The sequence below is a fragment of the Chaetodon trifascialis genome, chromosome 17, assembly GCF_039877785.1.
Source record: "Chaetodon trifascialis isolate fChaTrf1 chromosome 17, fChaTrf1.hap1, whole genome shotgun sequence".
Lineage (NCBI taxonomy): Eukaryota > Metazoa > Chordata > Actinopteri > Chaetodontiformes > Chaetodontidae > Chaetodon > Chaetodon trifascialis.
In genome coordinates this window covers 11596603-11618023 of record NC_092072.1, presented here as the reverse complement: position 1 = coordinate 11618023, position 21421 = coordinate 11596603, and the positions used below count along the sequence as shown (strand labels likewise).

The 21421-nt window shown below is 42.3% G+C and overlaps 5 protein-coding genes across 7 annotated transcripts; 1 reads left to right on the top strand and 4 right to left on the bottom strand.

Moving 5' to 3' along the window:
- Positions 1-418: 418 nt before the first annotated feature.
- On the bottom strand, positions 419-2768 carry lrrc14b (leucine rich repeat containing 14B). Its single transcript, XM_070985428.1, has 3 exons — positions 2493-2768; positions 1713-2341; positions 419-1097 (listed from the first exon to the last, which is right to left on the bottom strand). Exons 1-3 carry the CDS (start codon positions 2766-2768, stop codon positions 419-421), a joined length of 1584 nt encoding a protein of 527 aa, XP_070841529.1.
- Positions 2769-3802: 1034 nt separating this feature from the next.
- Positions 3803-10731, bottom strand: LOC139346219 (protein naked cuticle homolog 2-like). Of its 2 annotated transcripts, none has more exons than XM_070985182.1 (9): positions 10499-10731; positions 10372-10398; positions 10205-10284; positions 6241-6295; positions 5799-5890; positions 5368-5463; positions 5151-5286; positions 4853-4996; positions 3803-4757 (listed from the first exon to the last, which is right to left on the bottom strand). In XM_070985182.1, the coding sequence occupies exons 1-9, from the start codon at positions 10521-10523 to the stop codon at positions 4318-4320; spliced, it is 1095 nt and encodes a 364-aa protein (XP_070841283.1). In that variant the 5' UTR covers positions 10524-10731; the 3' UTR covers positions 3803-4317. The 2 variants fall into 2 exon arrangements, with proteins under 2 accessions (XP_070841283.1, XP_070841284.1); XM_070985183.1 differs by having other exon boundaries at positions 4191-4757; positions 4853-4993; positions 10499-10523.
- A 671-nt stretch (positions 10732-11402) lies between these two features.
- On the bottom strand, positions 11403-13357 carry gatad1 (GATA zinc finger domain containing 1). The gene is made up of 5 exons (XM_070985177.1): positions 12872-13357; positions 12427-12549; positions 12264-12323; positions 11913-12096; positions 11403-11833 (listed from the first exon to the last, which is right to left on the bottom strand). The coding sequence occupies exons 1-5, from the start codon at positions 13049-13051 to the stop codon at positions 11643-11645; spliced, it is 738 nt and encodes a 245-aa protein (XP_070841278.1). The 5' UTR covers positions 13052-13357; the 3' UTR covers positions 11403-11642.
- Positions 13358-14005: 648 nt separating this feature from the next.
- On the top strand, positions 14006-16812 carry chrac1 (chromatin accessibility complex subunit 1). The gene is made up of 3 exons (XM_070985180.1): positions 14006-14281; positions 14487-14613; positions 15640-16812. The coding sequence occupies exons 1-3, from the start codon at positions 14123-14125 to the stop codon at positions 15717-15719; spliced, it is 366 nt and encodes a 121-aa protein (XP_070841281.1). The 5' UTR covers positions 14006-14122; the 3' UTR covers positions 15720-16812.
- Positions 16813-16944: 132 nt separating this feature from the next.
- On the bottom strand, positions 16945-20391 carry LOC139346217 (uncharacterized). 2 transcript variants are annotated; one of them, XM_070985179.1, is made up of 3 exons: positions 20335-20391; positions 18501-19055; positions 16945-17306 (listed from the first exon to the last, which is right to left on the bottom strand). In XM_070985179.1, exons 2-3 carry the CDS (start codon positions 19046-19048, stop codon positions 17165-17167), a joined length of 690 nt encoding a protein of 229 aa, XP_070841280.1. In that variant the 5' UTR covers positions 19049-19055; positions 20335-20391; the 3' UTR covers positions 16945-17164. The 2 variants fall into 2 exon arrangements, with proteins under 2 accessions (XP_070841280.1, XP_070841279.1); XM_070985178.1 differs by lacking the exon at positions 20335-20391 and adding an exon at positions 20268-20328 and having other exon boundaries at positions 17051-17306.
- Between the last annotated feature and the right edge of the window lie 1030 nt (positions 20392-21421).

The following is a 21421-nucleotide window of genomic DNA, read 5'->3' as shown; positions in this document are numbered from 1 at the left end:
CACCTCACTCTGCCTTTGATTAGCTTGGACTTGCCTGTGTTAGTTGGGTTTTTTAGGTTTAACCATGAGGGGTGAGATAAGTTGGGGTCAGCTAGTCAGAGACAGAGTGGGACGTGTCATGCTGTTGACATCCCGGGAAAAAAAAATGTCTTTTAAAACAATGATGTTCAGTCCATGTGCTGACAATTTGCAGGTTAATTTATTTACACAACACTAAAATATAAATGTCTAATTTAGTGTAAGAAGACAGCTTTGAAGCAAATTGTCTGCGGGGGGTCACTCATGGTCAGCACAAGCCTGAACATTTCTCTAAGGAAGAAGAGGACTGCTTTCTAAAAATGTCTAGACTCATGTAAATGATTTGAGTTCATGACCCCTTGCTGTCAGCCTCTACTTGATCCTTCCACTGGCACCCCCATTAATTATCTTTCTGAGCCTGTGATCTCCTGTTGTCCACATCAGTTATGGTTCCTATAAAGCTCCCAATAACATTGTTAAAAGATTTTAACATGGACACTCCCAGCTCGTTGCTGGTTTCACAAATGTCTGGATCGTAGGCCCCCATTAGAGGGGTGCACACCTCCACACTCCCTCTACCAGCTCTTTCCAGGATCCCCATCAGCTGGTCCCTGACCTCCTGAAACAGCTCCATGTTGTAACGCAGTAGGACTGAATCATCAAGAGGATAAGTGACATCCTCAGAGTAGCACTCACGTGGAACTGGTACCTCTATGTACTTTAACTTAGGAAAGCCTGCAGATAGCATGGAGAATAACCTCCGTAGGGCTGCAGAGGTCAACGGGTTTCCCAAGATTTTGAGCTCCTCCAGCACCTGACAATCAGCCAGAGCATTAGTGAAGGCATCCATGTGCTCGTCCCCTATATTACATTCCTCAAGGGCCAGGCTGGCCAGTGTGGCTGAACAACGGCTGAGCAGTTTGTGGAAACTGGTGGAGAAACATTGATAGATGTCATGTCCGCTGATGTCCAGGCGGACCAGGGCCTCGCTGTGGAGGCTGTTGGAAAGATATGTCATGTCCACGCGGTTCAGGCTGCAGTTGGCCAACTCCAAGCACTGCAGTGGAGTGTTGAGAGGACTGGGTGAAGAAAAGAGAGGCAAGAGCAAAATAATTAGTGTGGGATTAAAGGTTAGAGGTACGAGAACTGAACACAACTGTAAAGGTTATGGGTTGTATCATCCTCCTGTAGGATTTGGTGCCAGAAATGCCTAGAAAATTACAGGCACATCTTTTTAAAAGTAAGTTCAGATCTGTCTGGTAAGCAGTGTGACAAATACTTACATGTTCAAACTAATTTCCATGTTAATGTTTCTATTTTGCACATTTACTCTATAATAAAACAGCACTTTAAATTGTATGCCAGTCTGTTGGTTAGGTTTTATGTTCCTGTTCTATATCCATCCAGACTGTACAGTCTGTCCTGCAGATTTCTGGCTAACCTGTAGCTTTGGCCAGGTGCAACTGTCTGTTTCTGGCATCATGTCAGCAATTTTAACAACAAAATGCCCCCCATTGTTAAACAAGAGCCTCAAGGCTGGAATGTGCTGTGACCCTGGTTAAAAGGTGATCACTCTGAGCTATATTAAAGCTTTTGATGCTGCAATTTGCACATAACGCCAACATCAGAGCCGTCCATCGCATATACATATAAACAAGGACTTTCGTCAACTCTCCCTCTGTACGTTAACTCACTTAAGCAGTCTGCACAGGTGTCCAGTTAGAGTGGAGAAACCCACATAGAGCTCAGTCAGGCAGCTCAGTTGTGCCAGCAGATTGCCGATGATGGCCAGCAGATCCTCATCATCAGAGCCCAGCCTCCTAACATCCAACGCCCCAGCCGGCAGGGTCAAAGACTGTAATTTGGGGAATTCCACCCTGGACAGAAGCACCTCCAAGTGTATGGCCTCCAGGGGAACATTGTGGACCACCTCTAGCTTTGAAATGGACTCAGGGTCTGCCAGGCGAATAATGTAGAACAGCTGCTTGAGAGCGAGGGAATCAGCCCGAAAACTAACAAAACGAAGCTTCAGTGGACAGTAGCGGAGGAGGAGGAAGACCTGAGCCACCAGCTCATAGTTGCGGCCTGTGACAAAGCCATTCAGAAGGACATCAATAGATGTTTCAAAGGCGGATCGGGACACCTCCGTGGCTTGCATGGCCACCATGGTCTCATAGCACATCTGGGTCAGGAACTGTGTCCTTCGCCATCGGCCCAGGGTGGAGTGACAAGGGCAGGCCTGGTGCTCGACATCCTTCAGGGCAGTCAGATCCACCACATGCAGGCTTTTGGCATAGGTCCTTGGAGGAGACAGCACATAATCCTTTAGAAAAGAAAGGGAAATGGTTGTAAAGTCAATTTATGATCATTGTAAGCCAGTGACAATTATAAGAAGTGAAACATGGGCCAAGAAAATACAACTACAACATGAATATGACATGAATTTCATAAGGCATACAAGACCATTTAAGTACCTTTAAGCCAGTTAGAATGGCCTCCAGACAAAGCCGGCAGGTGCGGGAGGTGAGGTCCATCTGACAATCCACCGTCTTTCCCAGGATCTTCTGTAGGTTAAGCTCAGGGAGAGGCCATGTCTGAACCAAACCATGCAGCAAGTCAGCCTGCTCATGGAGGTAGCAGGCCTTGAAGACAAGTGGGTAGAGGTCGTAAGACACACAGCTGAGGTTCTCCAGAGCACTTGGACCACTCTGGATGAAGCCCTCAGCAGCAAGAAATCGCAGTGACTTCATGTTTCCAGTTTGTTTTGTTTTTTTTTTTGTACCAACACGTCTGTGAGTTTCGTGGTTGCTGTGAAGAGCTGCAGTCAAACAGCTTGGCGTGTCTGTGTTTACCTCCTCTGGGGTCACTGCTTTGTTGATTTCCCTCTGTTGCTGTCTCTCTGGGTGTTGTGCTCTTGTCTGGGACCAGGCTCGCTGTGGTGAGGAGGGAGCAAGGCACGGGGGTCGCGTGGTAGGTAAGAGGGTACAGGTTATTAATAGAAACAGCTGTCTCACGTCCTCCGCCAGGATCAGTGTCTATTTGCAACTTTCACCCGAGAGATAAGCAGGAACAGCATTTGAATGGCTCTGGGAAACTCGTCACTATTCACACCTCTTTGTGAGGCAGATACTACACACAAAACAATGTTGTGGGAGCAGAAATAGAACAGCAATACAGGAACAATCAAATCTCGACTAACCTGCTATTCAACCGTCATCTGAAACAGTTTCATATGGCCTTTACGTAAATGATTCATACGACCTGTCCTATAATCTGATCTGCCATCACTATAGTTTAGATTTTGTTAAGTTCACTGGTAAAATTGGTAAAAGTTTGGTAATAGTTATGGTCACGGTGAAGCGAAAAAGCCACAAGCCATGTTGGCAGGATACAAGATACAAACAGCAGTTTCCCTTGTCACAGTAAGACAGCTAAAAAGGATAATTTCAGGCATTTGAACAAAACAACAAAACAGAAGGCAGCAGAGTCTGCCTGCTTCTGATGATCTCCTCTATTTGCTGTAATCATATTAAAGTCTGTCAGTTATTGTTTCATGAAATTTGTGTCTTGAGCTTCATGACATCTGGTGATATCAGCTGATGCCTGGCAGAGTGTCTCTGATATGGCATATTTCACAAAAAAAAATTACATTTAATTGTTATTTGATCAGGAAGTCTCATTGAGATTAAGATCCCTGAGGACACTCACAAGAACACAAACAGAAACAACACAATAAACAAGGTGTCAGTACGGTGCTTAAAAGAAAGACAAGAAAACAAAGCTTGTACTTAATGTGCTTTTAATTTTAATATGAGCTATCAATTCAGAAATTATTCATTGTCATTAAATATTTAGTTCAGTGGTCTGCATATTTGGTCAGGAAGCAAATATTTGACCATGTCAGCATAAACAAAACACCTTTTAATTAAATTCATACTGTAAATTATTTTCGACATACTGCATGTTGTTAATATGCAATGGAGGTTAGTGTTCACGTTCTAGGTTAAACTGAAGGCATGCATCTCTAAGTGTGCATTTACATAATTTTTAAGTGGCAGTCTACCTGGGAGGACCATGTTGATTTAATGCTGATAAAAGTGGCCTTCAGTTAACAGTGAACTTGCCTTCCTGGATCTAGAGTAGGTAATCTTTCCGGGCTAATTTTCATTGGATAACAGCGCCTTATAATGTAAAAGAGGTGATTCGAGGACATGAATTTGACCTCTAAAACAACCCGTTTTTCAGTTCAGCAAAGGAAACCATCCTCTCTCACCTGTCTCATGTGTGTTTACAATTCATTTATGAAGGGTGGTAGTGATGGTGGTGATGATGGTGGTGCTCATGGCGGTGATGGTGCTCATGTCTCTTGGCTGGAGAGGCCAGAGCCCCACATGATGGCCGAACGTGGGAAAAAAGTTCCCTATCTCCACCCGCTGTGGGTCTAAGGTGCGAGGCAGCATCTTGTACCCTGGAGCGAAGCCTCTTGCTGTGAGTTCGCTGTGCTGCAGACAGAGACTGGGAAGGGTGGCACCATGAAGCAGGGTGTTGGCCATGCAACCTGCAGGTCTTTCCCTCTCCTCCGTTCCTGTCTTTCCCCAATGACATGGCCTTGCTTTTCAGGGAATGAGGGACAGGAAGGCCTCGGGGAGACTCAGTGGAGGTGCAGTTCTCCCTGATCACCACAGGATGGTGCTGATGAGCAGAGTGGGCAACCTGTCTGGGCTCCTGAGAGGGAGATTCTGGAAAAAACAAAGAAAAAATACTTTAATCTTTTGTATTTCCAGAGGAAAAAACATATAAGCGAGTGACATGAAGCAATAGAGGAGTTTCTTACCTGTGTTGTCAAACTTCGAGGTATAGTTTTCAATGCCAGCTAGATCTAGGTAGTGGTTTCTGCGCTCTATGTTTTCATCCACACAGTAAAGTCTTCTTTCAGGGGTTCCTGCCTCCTGAGACACACTCTTCTCCTTCTCTGCTGCTGTTTTCAATGAGAGAGGGACATTACCATCACAGCAGAGACAGAGATTAGTGTTAAAGTTATATCCCACTGTTCAAAGACTCTGTGTCTTCAATGTTTGTCCCATTAATTACGACTACAGTTCCTCAAGCCACAAATAAAAATGGCCTTTTACCTATTTGTGAGGTCTTGTCTGGGTCAGCTGATGCCGTTACAACTAGCTTTATCTGCAGGGGTGTGGTGCCGCCGTAAGGCTGCTTGACTGATGCCTCGAGAACCTCATACATGGAGTGTATCAGACTGCACATGTCCTGCAGAATACACACATCTACATATACACACTGTGGACAAAACAGTACTTAGTTCATCCACTATGTGTGAAAGAAACCTACCTCTTTGGTGACCTTGCCACTGCTGTCAAAGTTGTACAGTGTGAAGACCCACTCCTGCTGAGTGTCCTCACCAAGCACCATGTTGCACTCTGTGACCTGAATGCGCGCATACAGTCGGGAAAACAGGCTTATTACTGCTGGAATAAACATTTAACTGCAGTTCTGTCGTTTATTATGTAGAATTAAAGTTTATAGTAATTTATGTGGTGCATGAGTTGATCCAAATGGGTAAAACCACAATGTGTAATTTTAAAAATACACTGTTGATGAGTGTCAGATGTGTGACTGCAAAAAAAAAACACAACTTGCAATATTTATTTGTCATATATAATTATCCACACCCCTCAAGCTGTTTGGAATTTACAGAAATGTTTTGCAAATGTTGTTAAATCTACAGTTCGTTAGTCAGAGAAATGGAGGCACACACTCACACCAGCATGGCTGTTCCCCTTCTTTGTCTGTTTGTTGACCTGGAGGTGGATGCCATTGCCTCTGTCAGGTGTCTTCTTTGGTGGCAGATCCACTAAACAACACACAGAGCTGGACTGTGAACATCAATATCCAGTAGACTCATATTTGACAGTTACTATGATCATTGTGCTAACATGCTATGTCTTTGTAAGTAATTCGTCCCTTGTCATAAGCTCTGTTTTCAATAAATGTTTGGCAGCAGAGAGGAAACTAAAAGCTAACTGACAGCTGTACATCCAGAGGTCGAAGCTTTCCCACACAAATACGGAACAGATGTGTTTCATTTTGCTGTTTTTTCCATGAAAGCGAGGGGGATGCTCTATTAAAGCTAAGGCATCAAAACTTTAATGCACAAAATCTACAGACTAATAATTAAAAGCTTCATGATAATTCTCGACTCACCGTTGAGGTTGCAGCTCCGGTCACACTTGTTTTCTCTCAATTCGACGTACAAGTTCTGTGAAAAAAGTGACAGAGTTGTAAATAAACAGAGAGCACGCACGTATGAGAGCAAATAAACGATCTTCATGTCCCATGAGGGTGGGGACTGAGCTCCAGATGTGAGCAAGGCTGAACAATCCCTGAACCTCTGCGGTTTCTCTGTCCATTCTTATCATCAAAGTCATTTCCAACAGATCAGACGAAGCATGTGAATGATTTTCCTGCAACATTTAAAACACAAAGAAAGAGTGTGAGTGTCCAGCAAAGCAGCGAGAGAGACAGAGGAAAGATAAAAAGGTCAACGACGGTTTGGACATTTCCGAGCCTCTTTAAACTGCTGACATCTTGACCTTTTCTTCCCCATCACGTGTAACTGACGTGTCCCAGAAGTTTCATATCATCACTAAATGTACAACCAGATTTACTAGACGCAATAAATTCCAGCTCGTTTTAAGGGCTGAAAGCACAAAACTGCACCACCATATATACCCCGTCGTCACCTCAACTGGCTCCACACACTGTGCACAACGATAACAATCAGTAGTGGTGGAATGGAACTAAGTACCTCGACTCAAGCACTCTACATAAGTACAAATTCGAGCTACTTGTATTTTAACAGAGTGTTTCCATTTTATTTGTCTGACAGCTTTTGTTACTAGTTACTATTCAGATTATAATCACCCCCTCTCTGTCCAGTGAAAACATATATCTCCATCTTTTCTGATAAACAGAAGGATAAAGTGTTTCTCCTTCTTCTCAAGCTAAATAATTAAAAAAACCCTGTTGGATGAACTGGAAAATGCATCGTCACAAAGCTGAAAACAGTTTTTTAATCTAAGCTCATGAAAAATTGACATTTTAGAGATATGTGGTTCTTAAAAGACGGCGACTCGACAAACATATGATGATCTTGTAGAATATGATGCATTGCTGTAGATTGAAGTAGCCAAAGTAGTTAAAATTAGCTCAACATTAAACATCTACGGCAGTAAAATGCAACACACACATTAACACAGCAGTAATGTTGATATAAAAACATCAGATAAAGCAGTAAAACACTGATAATTTTAATACATTTTGCTGATAATTCCTAGACAGTTTTTGCTTAAGAAAGGATGTGAGTGCAGATCTGTATTTCAATGTGTGCTATTACTTTCACTTATGTAACAAATCTGAATACTTCCTCCACCACTGGCAATCAGACACAGTCAAAGGCCTTAGTTAACTCTAAAACCTCAGATAACTATAAAACTATAAGAGCTTAAAATCATATCATAACATCGCATCATTCATGCTCGCTCTTCTCAGGTAGAAACCAGTCAGTCCTGCGAAGCAAGACAGAACTGAAGAGAACAAGACTTTCATTATCTCTCAGCACAACAGCCCATTGCTAATGTCTCACTGATGCTTTGAAACGATAAGATGAGCTCACAACCTCAACACACACACACAACACAACCGATCTCTCTTCACGCCCTCTGCTCTCTGCCCGCCACGCTCGGCCTGCCGTGATGCTTTGATGCTGGGTTCGATTTCCAGTGAAAGAGGGGTGGGAAGTGGGGGAGACGGCGGCAAGTAGCAGAAAGGTGTGCTGCAAGAATCTTCTTCTTTCCTCTCTGTTCTGCACCCTCATTACACCTCACCCATCCTGGTATCACAACATTTTAAGTGTTAGCAGAACAGTAGCTGCCTTTGTCTCAGCAAGAATGTCTAACAGCCTGACTGATAACTTGATACCTGCATGGAAGTTTCACTGCAAGACATAGAGAGATGATGCACATAAAAACTTTGGTTTTTATGTGCAGAAACATATCAAAACCAAGCCCCATTTGTTGCGTAATAGCTTTTAGCTGTTGAGAAAAGGGACTTATGGGACAACCGTACAGAAAAAAGCTCAGAATCATTAGAAACAAGAGGGCTTTTCAAAATAAAAGTGGGATGGTATGTACAAATGCTACCTGGACTGAGGGTCGGATTAACTGTGCAAAGAACATAACAAGAGGAGCAGTTTTTTGGAGCTTGGCAGTCAAAGTAACCACTCCTAGTCGTTAGTTATGTCAAACAATGTAAGGCAGACATGCGACGCGATTAAAACCCTGCTTGTGATGTTTGCTCTAGGATGTTACAATATTTGCCCAGTCTTTATGAAAACTTACACTGTAAGGCAGCCTCTCTTTCTCACACACACACACACACACACACACACACACACACACACACGATTTCCAGAGGTCATAGCAAACAGGGTTGTGCTTCTTTAAAAAGTGATGTTGTCCACACCTGAGCTTCAGTCATTGGTATTTGACAGGCAAGTATGTAAACAGTCAGTTAATGCACCTGTGTGCAAGCATATTAAGGTGTTTTTTTTGTTAAAAAAAAAGGCTGAAGAAAGACCAAAGGTTGACAGAAAGCAATATATGACCTCTCATGCAATGAGACTTCTTTGCCGTTTGCACTTCAGCGTTAGTATCATGGAGTGTCAAACTATAATAGACTGGAAAATCAAATCGCAGGAAGCCCTCGTCTGTGAACAAGCACAGAAACTCCACCGCAGCCCTTTAAACAACTTGGCAGAGTCGACATCTGTTTTCCAAAGTGTAGGACTTTCCAGAACCTCCATACAGCACGGTCCACATAAAACATCGACTCCTAACACTTTAAAAACCTCAAAACAACAAACTGATCTCGTGATCAGCTTAAAGATCAAACGAGGTGAAGACATGTGAAAGCGCCATGTTGGTTGTTTGTCACAGTCTACTTTTAAAAGATGTGTGTGAGAATGAATTGACTGTTCCTAAAAGCCACCCTGTGATCTTTAGAGTAGTAAAACATTAAGACATCTGTGATACTTTCATCACAAAATCTGGTTACACAGATCAAATTAGTGTGTTTATAACCCTAACCCTAACAGGAGAGAATGTGACTGTTTTCCATGAATTAACCTTCATGATGAGGACAGTTTCTCTCCTCTACAGGATCCAAGACCCAAATGTGACTGCGTCATTAATGCCAACAGTCTACATGTGATGCCATTTACGCAAACCAAACACCCCTCCCCATATCTTTTCCCTCAACCGCCCCCCCTCTGTCTGTCTGGCTGGAGAAGGAAAGCAGTACCAGATGTGGAGGCTTTTCTTTTTTTTTCTCAGTGCAGTCGGATATAAAGACCTTGCTGTTGTGGAGGGGGGAGGGGGGTGGCCGTGTTGCACTTCACAGACTTGGAAGTCTCTTTATAGAGATGGAGGAGGAAGGGCGGAAGAATAAATATACGACTGCCTCCAAACACCTTTCATGTCTCCCTGGATATGATGTGAGCAAATACTGTTTATCCCAAAACTGGCTTAACTGAGATGAAGCTGTTGGCATGGCAATAAACCAGTATGGGGAGTTAATGCCTGTTTTTACTGCTTTTTTTTCTTTAGTATGGGAACAGACATAATATACAACTCTCATACATTGAAGAAGGTGTTCTGGGGGAGAAATGTGCCCTTGTATACTTACTGCACGTGTTATTAGATATGATCAACTTAAAGTCATTGTATTAATACAGCAAGTAGTATGTGTGACACGCTCTATCCTTACACTCTTGAGTCGGACAAGAAGAAGCATTCCCCAAAACATCTCAAGAGCTGCAGAGTCCAGATGGGCTAAATTGTTCAAGTTCTATCTTTTTCCTGTAATTATCATGTGGCTGATTGGTTTCCATCCATCACTCTGCTGGCTTCAAGCCTAACTGATAATCTACCAACAATGAACCATTACAATGTAAAAGGAAACCAAAACAAGCACAATGAGATTGTTTTTTGTTTAATACCTGATGTGGGTGTCTTCAGGTTTGCCTGTGTTTGTAGGTGTTTAGACCATTACAAAATTATAAAAGAAAAAAACAAACAAACATAAAAACAAAAACAATTTTTTTTTCTACCTCTGTCAGTCTGGTTTTGTGGATGTGGAAGCGCTCCAGCTCCCCTTGACAGGTCAGCACATTGGAGGCCAAACTCCCACCTGCAGAACATAAGAATAAATATATGAAACACACGAACAAACACATGTACGCAGCAGCTCCGTGGTTTCTCTAGTATGTGCAGTTACCTTCGGGACTCTGTCTACGTTTCGATGCTGTCCAAAAAATGAGAGAAAAGAGAATATAATACAAGTCAGAGGCGATTTCATCTTTTTAAAAAGAGACTTTTTGCGGTGTAATACAACAATATCTCACCAAGTTTGGACTGGAATTTGCCCATAATCCCGGCCGTTCATGGGATCAAGAAAAGTTCATAATGTCCAATCCATGAGGGAAAACTGAATGTGACATGAGTGAAACATCCATTTCTTAACAAGAGCTCCGGGTGACCGCTGCAGGTATTCGCTCACTGGGGATTTCACAGCGGACGGGAAGCTTGAAAGTCTGGCTGAGATGTTTATCCAAAGAGTAGAGACGCGGAGAGAGACGCTTCACGGCTGCGCACTTCCTTCTTCGGTTATAGGCCGACTGGAAGACCGCTGTGTTTTAATTCTGTTACTTAAAACCTTTACAATGAGAGAAAGCTTCTTGTTGTTTGAAACATGACTTGACTTTAAATACGTAATATAATTGTGCTTCCCGAGATATGTAGAGTTTTGGCTGTGTTTAGGCAACATATTAATAACATGTAATATTAATAATTTATTCACCTCGTGAACACATGCTTGAACAGTGGTGGCTAAGATTCCTGCGTAAGACTGACACCACAATATTTTAACCCCTTTGATTCATGAATACTGTATGTCTGTACTGTAGGGGGTGTGCATGACTTGTTTCAATGAAATCTTAATCATCATCTGCAAGATCTTGATGCTGCATTCAGGTGAAAGTGATATCTTGACCACCACTTGTATGTTTGCCACATCGCAGTCACTACTGAGACACTACTGAGCTTTAAGATCTGCTGTGCACTGCAGCATCTCATGTGCTTTCACAGCACTTGCTTTTATCATTGTGACTTTGCTAACATTATCTTATTGTTGCCATAATTAAACTATTTACAGCTTAATTCACAAAAGGGGAATTATATGAAATAAAAAGAGACAGCAGGTCTCTTTCCCAAGCAGCAACTACTTCTCAAACAATCACATACAAAGGGGAAGGTAGAAAAGAGCTTTTCTGTTTATTACAAAATACAAAAGCAATATTTCTAATGTTGCCACTGTGTACACAGCTTCTTTGAAATGTAGTCACACCTGGTTTCCTTTGTATCAAATTACAACCTGTTTTCAATCTGAACGAAAGGCTGTGGTTAACAACAATTTCTGTTTTCATTATATTACATAAATGTACATACGTCTGTTTAAAAACAACAGACTAAGTCCATATCGCAGTCTTGTTAACTGCTGCCACTGACGGACTCTTTGACAGTGAGGGCTGGCGTGGGTCCTATGTGGGTCCAGATGTAGCCCTTCTCTGGCCGGATGGGGATGGTGGGGAACGGAGAGCTGCGGGACTTGAAGTATTCAGAGGGGGCGTGGCACACAAACTCCAGGTACTCCATCTTCCTGGGCAGATCCTCCTCTGGACCTAATGCAAAACAGACAATTCTTTACCTGTCACATAAATGGCCTAAAAATGGTAAAAATGGCAGTTTCTCATTGCTCACCAACAATGTATGTCCCAGGATCAAACTGGTCCTTTGGGCTGGCCTGTGTGGGGATCAGCCAGGTCAGTGCGGCGCTCTTTTCACAGTACTGGTCCTGCACAAAACCTCGTATCTGGGCATAGTATGGCTTCCCATCTTCCTCATCTGTTACTTTGATCACGTCTCCTGTCTGGTAGTACACACCCTGTGGACACAAATATAAATACTGAAGATGACAACCATCAGGCTGCTTCTCTCACAATCATCACAGGATGAAGGTTTGGAACAACATTGCAAATTGTACATTGTAATTTAGACTGCAATCATCAGAAACACGACATTATTTTTGTTCGGGAAGAATAAACACCATACCTTATAAAACACAGATTCTGAAGTGATGATTGTTGCAACAGATTCTGGGGCTTTGATTGGCTAAGGAAAGGAATCACACACAGGGGTCAAACAGAAATCCATAGTGCAGCAAGGAACAGGAGAAATAACTCAATATGCTGGTTCAAATCCATCTCTAACTCACATTTTTGAGTTTGAAAATGTGTCTCCTGCCCTTTCCTTTTGTGGACACCTTCTTCTCAGACGCAGGAGCTTTGTACTTGGTGCTTCTCAGCCGTGCAGACCTCCTGTGGATCTCCTGCTTGGACTAAAGGCAAAAGCAACACAGACCAGGTACTTAACTGCAGGTCAACACAATTTGTCCAGCTACCTCCAATCATTCTTCACCTATAACTAAATTTACTAGGGAAATCAGAGTAACGTTATCAACACCGGAATTGAAGATAACACCCTCAAATCAAAGCAAAGCCATCAAGAGCTGCTCTGGGAACCGTTATAATCTCTACACTACATTTCGTCATGCTGTTGTTAAGCTTTAGGAGGCAATTTAGAGTGACAGTGTCCTTAAAATTAACAGCAAAGTCTGAGACAAACACTCACTGTAAGAAGATTTAGACTCAGTAACCAACCTGCTTTCCTCCGCCATTGCTGGGCTGAATGTTGGAGGACATGGAGGGTCCTGATGCTCCGCCGCTGCTGCTCTTTCCTGTGCAGTTATTGCAGAGGATTTCTCCCTGGTTCCCTTTCTTCCACATCGACGAAGAATTCGTCTTGCAGACAGCACAGCATGGTTTCAACCCCAGCGGCATCGTTAAGTCAGAAACGACGCCAGGGTAAGAAGAAATGAACGTTAATACAGTGCTCAACAATGAGAGAATGGTTGCCCGCTATGCTCCTGCTAACTGTGTTATGACCAATAACACACTGATGCGAGTGCTTCAAATGACACAGACGGTGGAAATTGTGTCTCCTTTCTCTACAACAAGACCTTCGACGACTACATACGAGTAATAATAATAACAATAACGACAGCGTCAAAATGCAACCTGGATTGCATATTTTCGCAACCATATTACCGCCATTGCTAACGCCACTGTTTCTTCTTCATTGCTTCTAGTGACACCGGCTCTTCTTCTGTAGTTTGCGGTGTGGGTGCAAGCCTTATTCGAGCGCCACCGCTGGACTTGGAGGAAACTGCGCCGAACTCAACCTAACCTCAAACTCAACACCTAATATGCCAAAAGGAGAAGGAGAGAAGGAGAAGACATAAGGAGAAGACATATTTTGGTCACAAAAGAACCAGTAGCGGGAGCGGTAAAGTTCAACACAACAACAACAAAAGTGACAGTTATGACCCTTAGCGTCCCGCTACTTTTTTCGTTGCTACAATTTCCGGTCTCTGCTTGCTGTTCAAAACAGGTAAGACTTAGCGGTCCTCATCGGTTCTCTCGTCCTACTTAGTATAAATAGGCCGAGAAGTATAATTCCTCCCCTTACACTTCTCGATATATTCAAATTATTTATTTTGTTTAGTCCTACATTAAGATTTTTTTTTTACGATATTGGAAAGGGAAAATATTGGCTTTTATTAAAGTTACTTCATAACATCAAAATCGCTTACATTTAGACCACCCTCTGCAATTGATTTTTGTAACAATGGTTTAAACTCGAGGAAATATGACAATAATGAGAATATTTGAATATTTTTGAAGATAAAAGGTAATTGAAGACGAAGAGTTGAGCTGACGTGTCTCCAATCCACCAGGCGGCGGTAATTCTGTAGAAAAGCCGCCAACTACTCTTAATGTAAAGACGAAGAAGAACTGCGTCACAGTTCAAAACAATACTTTTAAGTTCCGCCTGTCTGGCGCCGTGTCCTCATGAAGATGGCTCAAAATAATCCCGACAATGACGACCAAACGTCAAGTAACAAAAAAGCCATCTCCCTCCCAATTTCCAGAGTGAGGTTGATAATGAAGAGCTCCCCCGACGTCTCCAGCATCAACCAGGACGCTCTGTTTCTCACCACCAAGGCGACAGTAAGATGCAGTTTAAAGCTAAACCGTCGGTTCACTGAGCACAGCTAATTGAACTGCTCATTCAGATGCTGCTGCTAACCGGGATTAGCTAACTGTTAGCTTCTCGGATAACTGTATAAAAAGTAGCCGCTCCTGCTTCCGTTTCAACTCGTGTACCCACTTATTGTGAGTTTCTCCTTTGCTGACTTGTCTTGTGTTGTTGAAGGAGCTGTTTGTCCAGCACCTGGCTCTGTCCTCGTTCAACAACGGCTCCGGGAAGGAGACCAACAGTCTGTCATACAGCGACCTGGCTCACACCGCAGAGGAGACGGAGACTTTCCACTTTCTTACAGGTGGGACCCAGTCACAGCCTTTCACAGCTGGCCCTTTACCACTGAACCATTACAGTAATCTGCAACCTTTCAGGACTGTACGTTATGATTATATTATAGGTATGGTAGTTATGGTTGGAGTATTCCCTGAGTTAGCAGTTTAGCTAAAATGAATGCAGTCTAATGCAAAAGCCATGCAATATATCCAATCTTCATGAAGGTTGAAATGGTTAGTTTTTGCTTTTGGATGTTGTAGTTTGTGCTATTGTGTCATATTGAAATGTGATTTTAACTTTTTGCATACCCTTATTGATGGACCTGATAAAATATTAGAAACGCCTCTCAGTATAATGCAGTAAAATTCAACAACGCTACAAACTACAACCCCCAGTATGACTATAAAGTTGTATTAGACTGCTTTAAGTCTGGTTAGTATATTTTGGTGTATTATACCTCTGTGTGCAGTCTTGGACATCAAAGATAGAGGCTACTTCATGGGAATTTGGGATTTTTGTATGACTGTTTTTCATTAATTCATTCATATGGGGATTGTTTTTCCCCATAAGTCACAGGAGACACCTTCATTTATTAGCCAAATCACAAACAAAAAACCCAACACTGTTTATGTCCTGGTTATTTGTCCGCTGTCTGTCTTTTCATTGTTGCAGCTTCTTTCTATTTGCAATCTGTTAAAAGTTCCAACATGTAGTAGACAATGGTGCATTTTAAAGTAAAATATCAAGTAGTTTAAACAATAGCAAGAGGGCAGCTTATTCTGGCTCTTGATAAATACTTTCTTTAACACATCTCTTTTTGCAAGTTGCTGCAGTCTTTATTTGTTTTCTGCAGCTGTTTTTAAAACAGTTGGTTTTGCTGTGAAGTCTGTTGGGGAGAGCTCATGTTTCCTGTGTGATAGCATGTCAGTTGACATGATTTAAAGCACTGTCAGCCATGTCAGGGATAAGGAAGTACAGCTACAGTCAGAGGATAAGTAGAGACTGTTAGAATGAGTTTGACACAGTGTCATATTCTCTGTTTAACTGACAGACATCCTGCCCAAGAAGATCCTGGCTCGAGATTACCTGAAGTCTTTGGAGCAAATGCAAGAAGAGGACGCTGACCTTTAACAAAAAACAAAACCAAAAAAAAAGTACACTGGCTGTGTTTGGGGGGATGTTAGCAAATGTACACGCCATACACTGAGAGCAAAACAACTGGCAGAAGAGACACCCTGAACTTTCTCAATGCTTGTAAATACATTGACAGAGTTCAGATGCGGGGTACATGGAAGAAGTTTGTGGACATGGAACTGCAAGTAAATTCACGCATGGCAAATATGAGATTAAGAGAAAACTCAGACTCAACACTCAACAACATGCAGAGGCTTTGAGAAACATAGAAGTTGTCCCGTATGCCTGAGATAAATGCTCGATGCCAGAAATCTAAATTTGTAACAACGGCCTAAACAAAGCAGCCAGAGATGAATCATAATGCAGTCAATCAAATCGCAAAGTTCTCCGCAGAATTGATCACCTCTATAAAGACTATATTTTTGTGTAAGCTACTGTTGTTGCTAATAAATGGCGCACTTGAATAGCAGATATCAGAGCAATTTTGCATTTGCCTCATATTCCCAGATTTTAGCAGGTTTTTTGGTAGCAGTGTCATGTAAATTTCACACTTGTTTTCCATGTTCAATTATCAGGAGAGAATTATTTTATCCTAATAACTTGCAGTCCTGTATGAGCTCACTCCATGTAACAGACCAGGACATTGTGAATCCATTCCACACAGCTGGAGCGCATATGTCTCCACTCCAGAGTTATTACTGCCTTTAAAATACGTGAGGACACCACTTTATTTTAGACATGCTGCCAGACCTTGATTTCAAAGTGAAATGTGCTGATGTTACTGACTAAGTTATGCATTGTAGGTTTTTTAAAAGGTATTGTCATATTCCAGTTCTGAATAGTTTATCGTGAATACTTGAAAGTTGTTTGAACGAATTAGAAGTACAAATACCTCTTTTTTTCACAGCGTAACTACAGAGCGACTGAACATGTCGTGTCTTTCCAAATGAAAATCCGCACTCAGCCTACTCGATGTGACTATTTAAAGTGTATATATAACAGCTGACCACCTTACAAGGCATCTTCCTCATAAATTTACAAAATGATTGTTTAGATTTGATATTAAAATAAAGATTGATGCGGTCTGATATTCATGTTGCACCATGTGTTTTACACCGCGATCTTGGAGAGATGGACTTGAATGATGTGTTGAGCATTATCTCTATTTCAAGATTCACGTGTCTTTGGGTTTTAGTAGAGGCTGTTAGCGTGACCATGAAATCTCCATGTGGAAGTTTATTTATTTCTGCTGATTCTAGGTTACACGTGTTACTTTGGTTGTTTTTTTGATGACACAAGGTGCATATCAAGTGTGCTTTGTCCTCATAATACAAACATAAACTGAAGCATGCATGCCATTTGCTACATTATTGGGCAATCCATTAATACATAAATACAGTTCAAATAAAGGAGGAAGAAGAGGCAACAGGTCTTTCTCATTGTCACTGTTGCAGGAGTTTGTAAAGTCGAAGCTGCATGTTAAGCAGAGTCTTCTCTAAAGTAGAAAAATGATTCTCCAGGATGTTTGCCATGTGTTCTCTTCCGTCTATGGCGTCCCTTGTGTTGGTAAGATGCTCCTTCATGCTGAAAGTGACGGCAAACCACAGGTTAACATCTGAAACACTACTACACATGAGACATATTCACCACAATTCATAACTGTCCAAGAGGACTAAATTTCTCTCACATCTAATAGAGAGAAAGCACTAAGCTGAGTTCATTCCCCAAAAGCATTTTAGTGCCAGAGCTTCGTCTCCGCCAGATGTCCCAACAGATGACTGTTGAAATGACTCAGCTGCTTGTCTGGATGCTGTTTCCACTCTGTCCGCTTTGGCATTCAAGCAGTCTTCTGTTTGCGCCAAATAAGCAACACTGATCTGGGGATCCTGATTCCCTCACTAACAGTGACTTAGGAATAATCCCACAGCTGGCCTTGGATCAGTATTTAACATTACACAGTTAATTTGGACAGTGGGGCTGTTGCTATATTTTGTGACTGATCTCTGAAAAGAATGGGTCTAATGTATATGTGTATATATAGTTGAGGGAGAGCAGCTATAAGAACACCATGTAGGTGCAAGACAATCAGAAAACAATAAATGATAAAAAGGCAAAGCCTGCACACTTACTCCACGCCACAAAAGTTTAATAATGATCATGTTTCGATTCTTCTTGAATCTTGCTCACGTCAGAATGCTTAAAAAGTGGAAACCACACCCATATTTATTCGTCGTGCACACTGCCCAGGATGATTACTTCATGGGCTCAGGAACATTTCCTAAAACTTGTCGGTAAACACAGTTCATTTTTAAATGACTGCATTCTTCTTTTATGTACATTTTACACAATGTCCCAACTTTTCTGCAGTCAGAGTTGTACCTAATGCTACTTAATTCAATAAGAAATCATGGGGCACGTACTACACCACAAAGACACATTCAAGACAGAACTGGGGACCCCAGTGTTTAGGGATTGTATGACACTTGTTAGATGAGTAGTTGGGCTCAGAAAAGGGAGAGGGTGATTTCCTCTTTGCTGAAGAAAGAGTAGTTTTGATTTTTTAGGATAGCTGGGGAGGGGCTTTTGACTTCTCATTTCTCATCATAATCTCATCAAAAAGGCTCAAGGCCCAAGGAAAAGTTTAGTAACACTGAGGAGGGTTTAGCTTTTTTCTAGAATTAAATATAATCTACAGCCCCTGTCTCTGTCCCAGTAACGTTCATACAATCCCTCAGGTTATTTAATCCATCATTTGGTCCATGGACTTCTGTTTCTTACCTTGTGAGGACCCCGTGTTCCTTCCCTTCTTTCCTCTTCTCCTCAAGAGAGACAAACACCTTCTCCATGGTCTGCATGGTTTCCACCACATTCTGGTGGTCTGAATGGATCCCCTGGACCTCCTCTGTGGCTTGGAATTGGTAGGAGATGCCTCCTTCCTCCACCCCGCTGGAGGTGGACACAGCCTGCAGGGCAGCCCTGTTCTGGAGAATCAGCAGACGGGACCTGGCAAACTCCTCGGGTCCAGCTATGTTCTCCCAGCAGATCGCAGAGGACGGAGGCAACCAGAAGCGTTGGGTGCAGTTGACTGGTTTTTCTGGGGTCTCTGTTATGAAGGGGCTGTCAGCAGGGAAGCTGTGGAGCAGGTGCAGGAGGGATGATCCAGAGCCCCACTCCAAATCCTCAAAGTCTGGTTCCCCAGACTCTTGTTCAGGGGGAAAAGTAGGAAGAGGCCCTGCTGCCCCTGCACCCTCTGCTGGGAAGCAGACCCCCAACAGGAAGGAGCAGGACAGGCAGAGCACAGCCCTGCTTACTGCCCCCTGGACCATCTCCAAACTGGAACATGAAGTACACGCACACACACACACACACACACACACACACACACACACACACACACACACACACACACACACACACACACACACACACACACACACACACACACAGACAGCTGTAATGGTTGGAAAGACCGTTTGTTGGCATCATGACAGACTTCATCCATGAAACGTTTTCCACTGTGGTCTTTTCCTCTGACAAAGCTTTTATACCATTCACACAAAAGGTCTCCTCTCTCCTCTCATCAACACAGAACAGACACTACTGCATTCTCATCCTCTGTCGGGTCGCAAATAACAAAAAGAAGTAAAAGGGGGAAGTAACTGAGTTAAATTTACTCAAGTACTGTACTTAAGTAGCCTACAGTTTTGATGCTCCTCTATTTTACTGCTTTATGCTTGTACTCCACTACATTTCAGAGATAAATATTGCACTTTTTACTCCACATTTATTTGACATAATTACTAGTTATTTACAGATTAAGATTTCACATAAAAAGCATTTAGAAATAAACAACACATTGTTAAAGATTAAACCAGTTATTTCCAACCTTTTTGCTTGTGACCCCTTACAATTAATCAGTATGCTGTTGGGGCTTCTTGAGATGTTTCGGATGTGGTTTGCCCTCTAAACTTCTGACATGTTTCTATCAAACTGTAATTAAATTTGTTTAAACGACATCAGTAAAATGCTCGTTAATGCCCTATAATAATATATCCGGTACAAGAGCAAAAGAAGTTCTTTTACTTTGATATTAAAAGTAAGCTACATTTTGCTCGTAATGCTTCAGTAGGATTTTGACTAAAAGACTTTTACCTGTAAGAGAGTATTTTCACACTGCTGCATTAATCCTGAAGAGTTAAGGTTCTGCAGGTAAGAATATCCGTGAGGCTCGCCATTGCCATAAAACTGCGCCAACACAGGCATGAAGTGATATTACCTTCAAAATAAAAGTATCAATTATCGTACGTTTGATAAAAACAATACACAGGTTAATGACAGTGGATTCAGTCTGTATGCTGCTACACATTTCTCCATTAAGAGCCTTATTTTTACTCTCTAAAAGCCCGCAGCATACATGTGTGCTTTCCCTCTTTCATTATTACCGGAAGTTTTATTCTCAGTTTGGTAGCTTCACGGTTCGCCCGCACGAGAAATTTTAAAAAGTAACAGAGCGCAGCTGCTAATCCACAACTCCTGCACACTCACACAAACATCTTCGTCCTCTTTACCATGCAACAGCTTCACTTATGTCTCGTCTTTGAACGCGTCTTACCTCTCAAAGAAACCCCAGCGGCGACGACGCAGTGTGAGTGTGTGTGTGTGTGTATGTGTGTGTGCGCGAGCTGCGACGCTCCTCTGGTGCCTGAAGTCGTCGGAAAAAATGAGTCGTTGGCTGCAGCCTCTTACATGCGATCTGCCTGGCCCGGTAACAGCGAGTCAGGAGCGAGGATTTTCCGTCAGAGTCAGTGATGGAGTAATTAAGAAAGTGAAATACACTTGTAGTCTGGCTGTGAGGGTATTAAGATTTACAAGTACTAACACTAAACACACACGCTGGGAGCAGAAAGTGTCTCTTGCAGCGCTTTTCTGTGACTTACTCCCAATTAAAAATGTGGATCTCTTTACTAAAAGCGTTAATTTGCTGCTTTTTGTCTCTCTAAAGACTCCAAGACCATCTGTGAATGGAGTCGGAGGTGTGATGCTCCGGGTATTTATGAGCCGTTTTACAACGTCCTAAACAGGACCAGCCAGGCTTGAATTTGACCCATTTAGAACCCAAAATGTCCTTAAACATGCTGCAATCATACCTGGGCATTGAAACAGTTGGCAGTCAGTTTAAATATACCAATAAATATGTTATTATTCTGCTGTTTTATGTACAAACAAAGGTTTTTAAATGTACCCAAACTTTGGAAGAACTTCACTTTAATTCACACCATCTGTGTTTATTTAGTGAGTCTTTTGAATGGCCAGGGAATTCATATTACACCCTGACATAAGCAACCAGGAATGGGAAACACACTTTGGCACAAACAGTCGAGGGTGTTGTAATTTTAAGGCAGGACTGGAGATGAGGCACGAACCACCAATCTTAAATTATGTAATGTGAATCTCAGGACAAACTGTAAAACATAAACCTCATAACTCCCAATAAGGGATCTCTCTCTGCAGTCCTGTCCACACACATGCTTTGGCTTTGGTCCACAGATGGTGGTGGTGGCAGCCAGATGTTGTTTTCAGGTCCAGTTGATGACTTCAAACCATTTGGGGAACAAAGAGTAGACATTAGGGTTAGCAGTATCATTCAGATGAAGTGCGTTTTTGACCCAATGGTGAAATAAATCAGTTAGAAGAGCCAG

Bases quoted from the DNA above. Each gene is read 5' to 3' on its own strand.
- lrrc14b (XM_070985428.1), bottom strand. From the start codon at position 2,768: ATGAAGTCACTGCGATTTCTTGCTGCTGAGGGCTTCATCCAGAGTGGT. The intron at 2,342-2,492 runs GTACTTAAATGG...TCTTTTCTAAAG, and splicing joins CCATTCTAACTGGCTTAAAG to GATTATGTGCTGTCTCCTCC. The intron at 1,098-1,712 runs GTGAGTTAACGT...TTCTTCACCCAG, and splicing joins CACCTGTGCAGACTGCTTAA to TCCTCTCAACACTCCACTGC.
- LOC139346219 (XM_070985182.1), bottom strand. From the start codon at position 10,523: ATGGGCAAATTCCAGTCCAAACTTG. The intron at 5,464-5,798 runs GTGAGTGTGTGC...GCGCGCATTCAG, and splicing joins AGGGGAACAGCCATGCTGGT to GTCACAGAGTGCAACATGGT. The intron at 4,758-4,852 runs GTAAGAAACTCC...TGTTTTTTCCAG, and splicing joins CTCGAAGTTTGACAACACAG to AATCTCCCTCTCAGGAGCCC.
- gatad1 (XM_070985177.1), bottom strand. From the start codon at position 13,051: ATGCCGCTGGGGTTGAAACCATGCTGTGCTGTCTGCAAGACGAATTCT. The intron at 12,324-12,426 runs GTGAGTTAGAGA...TCCTTTCCTTAG, and splicing joins ACATTTTCAAACTCAAAAAT to CCAATCAAAGCCCCAGAATC. The intron at 12,097-12,263 runs GTATGGTGTTTA...TTGTGTCCACAG, and splicing joins CAGAATCTGTGTTTTATAAG to GGTGTGTACTACCAGACAGG.
- chrac1 (XM_070985180.1), top strand. From the start codon at position 14,123: ATGAAGATGGCTCAAAATAATCCCGACAATGACGACCAAACGTCAAGT. The intron at 14,282-14,486 runs GTAAGATGCAGT...GTGTTGTTGAAG, and splicing joins TTCTCACCACCAAGGCGACA to GAGCTGTTTGTCCAGCACCT. The intron at 14,614-15,639 runs GTGGGACCCAGT...TTTAACTGACAG, and splicing joins GACTTTCCACTTTCTTACAG to ACATCCTGCCCAAGAAGATC.
- LOC139346217 (XM_070985178.1), bottom strand. From the start codon at position 20,293: ATGGTAAAGAGGACGAAGATGTTTGT. The intron at 19,056-20,267 runs GTGAGTGTGCAG...TTCATGTTCCAG, and splicing joins AAGAGGACGAAGATGTTTGT to TTTGGAGATGGTCCAGGGGG. The intron at 17,307-18,500 runs GTAAGAAACAGA...CGTCACTTTCAG, and splicing joins GAACACGGGGTCCTCACAAG to CATGAAGGAGCATCTTACCA.